This window comes from Capsicum annuum, chromosome 11, assembly GCF_002878395.1.
Source record: "Capsicum annuum cultivar UCD-10X-F1 chromosome 11, UCD10Xv1.1, whole genome shotgun sequence".
Lineage (NCBI taxonomy): Eukaryota > Viridiplantae > Streptophyta > Magnoliopsida > Solanales > Solanaceae > Capsicum > Capsicum annuum.
In genome coordinates, this window is record NC_061121.1 from 210241924 (window position 1) to 210249929 (window position 8006).

The 8006-nt window shown below is 32.4% G+C and overlaps 1 protein-coding gene across 9 annotated transcripts; it reads left to right on the plus strand.

The window, feature by feature from the left end:
- The first annotated feature begins 413 nt into the window (after positions 1-413).
- On the plus strand, positions 414-5073 carry LOC107839910 (cyclin-dependent kinase G-2-like). Of its 9 annotated transcripts, none has more exons than XR_007047391.1 (9): positions 433-807; positions 913-947; positions 2505-2693; positions 2792-2943; positions 3471-3698; positions 3898-4012; positions 4099-4205; positions 4291-4473; positions 4807-5073. XR_007047391.1 is itself a non-coding variant. In XM_047399737.1 (6 exons), exons 3-6 carry the CDS (start codon positions 3640-3642, stop codon positions 4298-4300), a joined length of 291 nt encoding a protein of 96 aa, XP_047255693.1. In that variant the 5' UTR covers positions 414-807; positions 2792-2943; positions 3471-3639; the 3' UTR covers positions 4301-4611. The 9 variants fall into 9 exon arrangements, 1 of the variants encoding a protein (XP_047255693.1); XR_007047394.1 differs by having other exon boundaries at positions 434-807; positions 913-987; positions 2505-2546; XR_007047395.1 differs by having other exon boundaries at positions 435-807; positions 2505-2546.
- Positions 5074-8006: the final 2933 nt, after the last annotated feature.

Sequence of the window (8006 nt, forward strand, 5' to 3'; positions counted from 1 at the left end):
TATATAAATATTGAGTTACCATTTTACTTATGCATTCACCCCCACATACTCAGTATATTCCAGAAGTAATAATCCATATATATGTCTATGTGTCATATTATCTCATAATGTAGATACCGATTGTAGCCCACACATTATAATCAGACAGTGTGCATATTCTAGTCAGCAGGTGGTGAGTCTTTTTGATTCGACGGATCGAGTCAATCATAGTTCGAGTAGCATCTTATTGATTTCGGATAGCTGGGGGTCATATCTCGGCTACCTGTAGTCAATACACTACAAAAAACGGGTCTAAATATGGGGGTTTATTTGCGGGGGTTATTTTAACCCCTGCAAAAGCACATTAAATATGAGGGTTAAAAAAGTCCCGCTAAAAATTATATATTTGTGGGGGATTTTAACCCCCGCTATCCACCCAAAAAAATAGTGCCACCTCAAAAAATATTTTCCCTTTTTTTCCCCAATATTCCCCAAAACATATTTTTCCCCAATTAGATTTGATAGGACACTCTCTTAGATCTCACTGAAAAGCCATGAATTTCTCTCCACCATCACCACCGCCACAACAACAGCTATCGACACCACTGCCGACCTAGCCGCAAACACCTTTACAGCCGCAACCACCACCACCACCGCAGCAGCAACCTTGAATAGAAGTGCCACCAAAGTGCACCCAGCAACCAAAATCCTCCCCAAACCCAACCACCCCTTTCGCCATCGAATTCAAAGACAAAGACGTCACTCCCACAACAGCTATCTCCTTTTGCCTTACTAAACCTAAATTTTTCTACATTCCCAACTATTCTCGTAAGTCCCCTTCTAATTTTCAACTTATATTTTTGTATTTTAGGGAGGAATTGATATAAATAATTCATGTAATTGATTAATTGATATTTGGTGTTGCTCTTTTAGGTTGGTTTTCGTGAAATAGCATTCATGAATGTGAGGTTTGCTTTTTTCCTGAATTCTTTGATGGAAGGTCACCTTGTAAGAATCCTAAGACATACAAATACTATAGTAATACCATTATTCGTAGATTCAGCGATAACCCCACTAAAAAATTGCCTTTACTAAGGTTCGCAAGACCATTGTTGGAGACGTGGGTTCATTTCGTGAAGTTTTTGATTTCTTAGAGACATGGGGTTTGATTTTTAGCATTTTTATTAATTTGAAGTTGGATTATTGAAATTACACACCACATGTTTGTTGAATGTAAGTATAGTATTGCAAAAATCTACATCATCTATTTCAGTTTGTTTGTTCGGTGTTGACTTTTCACATAGTTTAAGAAAGTCATGTTATGAATTATTAGTGCCATCTCTTTCTTTTCTTCCTCGGTTCTGTGTTTTCGGAAATTAATGGTATAGTGATGCTGTTAAATTAACCAAGGGACTAGAATACCTCTATGAGAGCTGTAATCCCCTATAATCCATAGAGATCTCAAATCATCTAATATTCTACTAGATTCCGACTTCAGTGCAAAGGTAAATTAGCAATATAACAACATAGCTCTCACTCATTTGCTTTTCCTTTGTAAGCATTTCATATGGTTTATCTTGTCTGAGTTGGTTAACTTTTACTTTGATTAACTTTCTGATTTTGGCCTTGGTATTGCTGGATGGAATTGAGCAAGAGAAATGTAAAGTAAGAGCAACTATTATTTGAGTGACTAAACGAGAAATCTACCCATATTAAAATTATTTAGTTGACGCGAAAATAGTAAATGCATAGAGTATTGATAATTATAGTATTTCATCTGTATTCTGCCTTTTACCAGGTTTGTCATTGCTATTTTAGTGACCTCAGTGTAATGGAGAGAGAGATAAAAGATGGAATATGTTGAATGAAGAATATTAATAGTAGTCTATTTTTGAGGTTCTGATCGATCAGTACTAATTAATTAGTACGTATATATATGATCATTCTTGATTATCACAACTATGCATTTGTTATAATTAAAAGGTTAATGGATGCAAAAGATTGGTGATTAATTTAGAGTTGGGAGGGATTAAAATCATTTGAAAATATGTTGTACACTACAGAAGGATTGCACTATTTAATTTGTACCCATTATTAAGGACTTTCTACACCTTTTGATGTCTTTTTGTGTCATGCATGATGACTTGATAAGTCCCAAACTACATTGTGACAACACCCTTTCATTTAGTTGGTAAGACAAGTCGATAAGTTTTGATCCGAGATCCCTTTTATTGAAAAAAATAGTTATATTTGAGAAAAACTTGTTTGTTACTTGCCTAGTTTCTTCTGTCCATTATCAAGAAATTAACTTTTCGAAATACCACCTAAATAACTATGATCATGGAGTCAATAAGTTGGGTAGAAAGAGCCTGAGGTACGGCCAGTGTCATCATACATACATCTTGCTACCTTTGGAGATATACTTATGGACATGAGGACATGTATTTAATCTTGCTCATTGTGAATGCTAACTTTTGAATTCTCAGTAATTATCTATTTTGAAATGATAATGGTTATGTTATTAGGAGCGTCATCTTGGTGATGTGAACAAGCAGCTGAAGATTAAGGTTTCTCTTGAACTATCATCGTACACATTCTACTTGAAGAACGTACATTACTTTGTTGCTCAGACTCTTCTAAAGTTCCCTCAAATACATGTCTAGTAGCTGATATGTATGAGTGCGATGACATTATATATTTGAAGAATCCAAGTGGTATAGGACTCTTAAGATGACATATATGTTGTGCTGCTTTGTTAAGTCCATATATATAGTTGCATAAACAGTGAAGAGTTTTTTTTTCATGTTGACAGTTTGAGACTGAAGGACAAGGACTAAGAGCTCTTCCTAATTTTCCATGGATTTCTAATACATCAGCAGAAGCTGTAAGAAGCTCCTTTTATGTCCACCATTCTCAATCAAATCACATAGATTGTGATCAATCTGATCCAGTTCTTCAAATAGGGTATGCCTAAATTAACTTCATCTAATTACCTGTCGAGTGGTGCTCATAAAGAAAATTATTGTTGGTTTTGTAGAACCCAAGGTTTCTTTACGTTTCTTCTACCTCCAGTCCTGTCTTTCAAATTTCTTGCTTTCCACCCCAATCAAAAGAAAAAAGTACAACTTGCAAAAATGAAGATCCGAATGTAGTAGTAATATGTTTGAACTGATTACTGAGTCTTACATTGACTTGTTAATGGTATCACTCATGGGCCAAATTGTGCATTAGCATATTGGTAGATCTTTCTATTGTAAATTTGTCAAGCCTTTTAATTTTGTAAGATTGTGCAGAGATGCATCCTTGATATTGGCGTTCAAGGTGCTAGGTCTGTGAGAGCTAGCTCTCTTGATGCTATTTTAATTTTTATTTCTCCACCATCATTTGAAGAGCTTGAGAAGCGTCTTCATGCAATGTAGTACTGATCGAGACTGTAAAGTATTTTCGTATTACCCAATTTAATATTAAATTGTTGTCAATCTGTTCAACAGGACAACTGAGACTGAAGAGAAAATCCAAAAGCGTCTCAGAAATGCTAGGGAAAAACTCTAACAAGGAAAATCATCAGGTCTGTTCGACCATAATTTGGTGAATGATGACCTAGAAAGTTGTGTGAGTTTTTGTTATCAGATATTCATAATTCTTGGCACCCCAAATGAGATGATTTGGGAAAGGTTCTCCGAGCTTCCTAGGGTGAAATTCAACTTTGAAAAGAACCCGTAAGTGTTATCTTTGTTCTATATTCTACCATTAATCTTGCTGGCTAGAGATTCATGTTTTTATTTTTGCCTCTGTTTTCCCTGGCTTCCATCTTTGGGTGATTCTGGTTTGGCTTGGCTTTCTGGCCTCCTTTGGTGACAATTTATGGTAGGGAAATATTCTCATTTTTATGCTAACCATTTGATTTATTTGTAACAGGCATAATAATTTAAGAAAGAAATTTCAAAATACGACATCCTTCATGGGGTTACCAGTCCTATCAGTGGCTGGCCTTGGCATGTTGAATAATCTTATAACTTATGATCCTAAGAAGGTAATGATTATTACATTTGGGAACTTCTAAATTCGGTACGATGTTGTTTATACCTCTTTTGATAGTTTTTGTATGACATATTATAGAGAATAACTGCCGATGCTGCTTTAAACCATGAGTGGTTTTGTGAAGTTCCTCTCCCCAAGTCTAAAGAATTCATGCTTACTTTTCCTGCACAGCATGCACAAGATAGGTAAAACCTCTTTCAGTGCTAATTTTCAGGTGGAGTTTGATTAGCTCCTCGAAATGTTTTTTGATATTCTTTGTTTTGTTTTCAGGTGTGTGTGAAGAGTAATGAATAGTCCAGATCCTCGTGAGGAGCAGTGAAGAAAGGAACTTAAGCAAGGAGTGTTAGGAACTAGTGGATTGTTTGGCTGATAAGTTAATAGTGCTCGACAACTTTTTTGAGTTTTGCTTTCTCTATACTCATGGATTGACTTGGAGTTTAGAGCCATGCATTGGTATAGTACTTTATCATAATGATTTGATTTAGCATAGAGTTTAAGAAAGTAGCCAGGCCAAAGCTTTTGAATCTTGTCGTCTTAAACTAAATTGGATTGTTTTAGTTCATGAATTATTAAACTAACTGTTATAGTTCATGAATTCGTTGTTGTTGCTTAGTTTTTTGGTTCACTAGGTTCTTCAATATCCTAACTCAAAATATAACTCATTATTTTTCACTATTGGAAAAAAATAAGTATAACTTGTTAAAGCGTGGTGTTCATATAACTTGTTGTTTATATTAAGGATTGAAAGTTAATCGATTGATTCTTATACTGTGCATTTTTATATAGCCAAGTGATGCAGCTAGTGGATCCATTTCGCCCATGGATGCAAGGAGATCACGTGATGTTAATGATCCTAACGACCGTCCTTGATTTCGTTGCATTTGTCTCGGATATTCAATTATGATGGTGTAATTGTGTGCTTGGAGTGCATCTTAGAATATTGAAGGTTTTGTGTTTAAATTTGATTTTGTAGTTTGAAGATATTAGCTAATGTTGAAAATTTAGATTTTGAAGATGTTAATGTTGAAAATTTAATTTTGAAGTTTATTGTTCAATGTATTTTTGTTATGCTTTTCAATTACAATGTTTTATTACTCTGTTGTATTAATGATATATGAATGGCACAAATATTGTATTGTAGGTTATGTCTAAAGGAATAATTAAATTTTAGCTAAAATTAGAATCTATAAGTAGTTATTGAAAATTTATGGATTCTACTAATTTTTTTAAAAAATAAAATAATTGCGGAGGTTTTAACCCCCGGTAGTTTTAAATAAAATTTATTATAAAAAGAAGTAAATTTAGAATAAATGGGGTCAATAACAGCCGCAAATTAGTTACGGGGGTCTTAACCGCCACAAAATAACCCCCGCAAATTAATTATGGGCATCAAAAAAAACTGTCACAACTCGTTTGTGATGGCTCGTATTCTGGGGGTTTTGAGAACCCCCGCAATTATATTTTGCGGGGGTTTTAAACCCCTACAAACCGCAAAATTAATCCCGCAATTTGACCCTTTTTTTTAGTGATACTAGTAGAGGCTTCATAGACAGTTAGTAGAGTTGATTGGACTGAGGTGATTTTATACACTTTTGTATCATTATTCTAGATTATTTCGCCATGTTTTGAGAGAAATCCGTGTGCTTAATGTGTTCATATTAATATAAATAAGAATTTAAGTGCTCAAGTAAGTGATACAATGTCCAAAGTATTTTTCAAATAAGTTTGAATTTAATTGAGTAATTTAGAGTTCAGCCCTAAAAAACCCATTTTACTAGCTTGAGCTAGGTGTGTGTCTAGTTGGTGTCGGTGTATTTTAATGAGTTTAATTTGTTTCAACTATTTTAATGGTGTAATTTTATATGGAATAACTTGTTTGTAATGTGCAAAGTTTAATTTAATTAAGTCAAGAGTCAAAATAATAAATGAAAGATCATTGCGAATTTGCCTTATCTTAGCTTGTGTTTTGATTTGTTGTTGAGAATATTGTGTTGTTTTGATCTTTAATTTGTGGTGTGTGATGTTGTAGGAGGATTTGTGAGCTGAATACGATGATATATTGATGATTTAAAGGCCAAAAATTCATTAAAAATACACTACGAAAGGCATGGGCAAAGGATAGGACGTTCAACCAAAATTTTAGAAGCAAATTCTAGAGAGCCAACTTTAAGTCGACGCGTTGCGTCGACATTCCCAGATCTGACCAGTCCAGCGATGCAAACTCTACGTGTCGCATCGATGTGCAAAAATGTGGTAAACTTACCCAAAATGGACGGCGGCTTGTGGAATTAAAAAGGGAATCTTTGGTCAAATATGGGAAAATTCTATTGGATTCCATGTAGCCTCCTAATCACTTATGGTTAGTATATTATATATTGGCTGATAGATAATATACAAGAAGTAGAATTAGATATAACCTATACTAATAGTAGATTGAAATATCAAACTAAGCTAAGCAAAAAATACCTTAACTTAAATCACTTAGGATAACAAGATAGCTTCTTTAAAACGCCTCGATTACTTAGATCTTAGATTTCAACCAGAAAAGATATATAGAGTGTTAAAAGATAACTCCACTATAAGGTGTAATTTCAATCAGGGTGAACATATTTTACATTCAGAAGATAAACAATATAATACAATAATAGAGTTTTTAATAAATTCAAGTGAAAAAATTCAGGAAAAAGATAATAGTATAATAAGAATTTTAGAAGAGATAGAAGTTACTTAGAATAAACATAAAAAGACACTAGATAAGATAGAACAAAATTTAGATTATTTAAAGTCACAAAAAATAAAAATAGACAGAAAAATTCAGTATTTAAATCACAAATTTAATTTAGAGAAAATAGCCACAAAATTAGAAATTGAAAAGCTAATAAAACTATCATAGAAAGACCTAAAAAATTAGAAGTAAAAACTACTCAATTAATATCTAAGCTTATAGAACAAGTAGAAAATTAACAACATAAATCAAAGATTTGCAAGAAATAACAAAAAGATTAGAAGAAATATCACTTTCATGAGTGAAGAAGATATAAATTATAGTAAAGCACTAGAAAAATCAAGAAGTTATCATAACAAACCAGAAGGATTATCTAAGCATATACCTTCAAGTATAACGGATAAAATTTTATTAAAACAAAATAATACCATAATAGAATTATTATTAGACTTACATAAAAAGATAGATATTTTAATTAAAGGCAAAGAAACTCAAAAACCTTTTCAAGAAGAACTGGAATTGCCCGAACTACATAAGAAAATAGACATCCTAATAAAAAATAAAGAAGCTCAAGAGCCACCAAAAAATAACTTTGAAATAGAAGAACTTATTAATCAGTTAAAAAGAATTGAATAAACTCCTAAACAAGAAAGAAAAAATATAATAAGAAAACCACAAAAATGGACTTTCTATCAAATAGACGGAGAACCATCGAAAACAATGAAAGACAAGGAGAAGAAAGACAAAGAATAAGTTTTTCGGAGAATAAAATAGGAAATAATAATATATTATCCAGAATATGCCGAAGACAACCTAATATGGAGCAGAACCAAGAACTTAACGAAATAATAGATGTAGATAAAGATTTACAAATTTTCCAACAATATCAATTAAAATTATTAAATCCTAAAACATTATGTAATGCAAGATATTTTTCTACAGATAATCAGCAATATAGACATTATAGAGAAGAACAAATATCAGCTATAGGAAAAGATTTTAAAATACTAGATTTAGTAAATGCTAACTCTTTCAGACATATAAAAAATAATAAAATGATACTGATGCATATGGGTTTAATTGTTATAGAAATAAAAGGTCTAACTAGAAAAAATCTAGGATCCAAAGTATTAATAACAATATATGATGATAGATGGTAAGACATTAAAAAATCAATAATAGAATTAACTGAAGTAGATATGACAAATAATGGAGGAATATTCTATATAAGTCCAGATTTCTTAATGAACATGAAAGAATT

Excerpts from the sequence above, each read along its gene's own strand:
- LOC107839910 (XM_047399737.1), top strand. The coding sequence starts at position 3,640 with ATGATTTGGGAAAGGTTCTCCGAGCTTCCTAGGGTGAAATTCAACTTT. Across the intron at positions 3,699-3,897 it reads TTCAACTTTGAAAAGAACCC|GCATAATAATTTAAGAAAGA; the intron begins GTAAGTGTTATC and ends TATTTGTAACAG. Across the intron at positions 4,013-4,098 it reads TAACTTATGATCCTAAGAAG|AGAATAACTGCCGATGCTGC; the intron begins GTAATGATTATT and ends GACATATTATAG.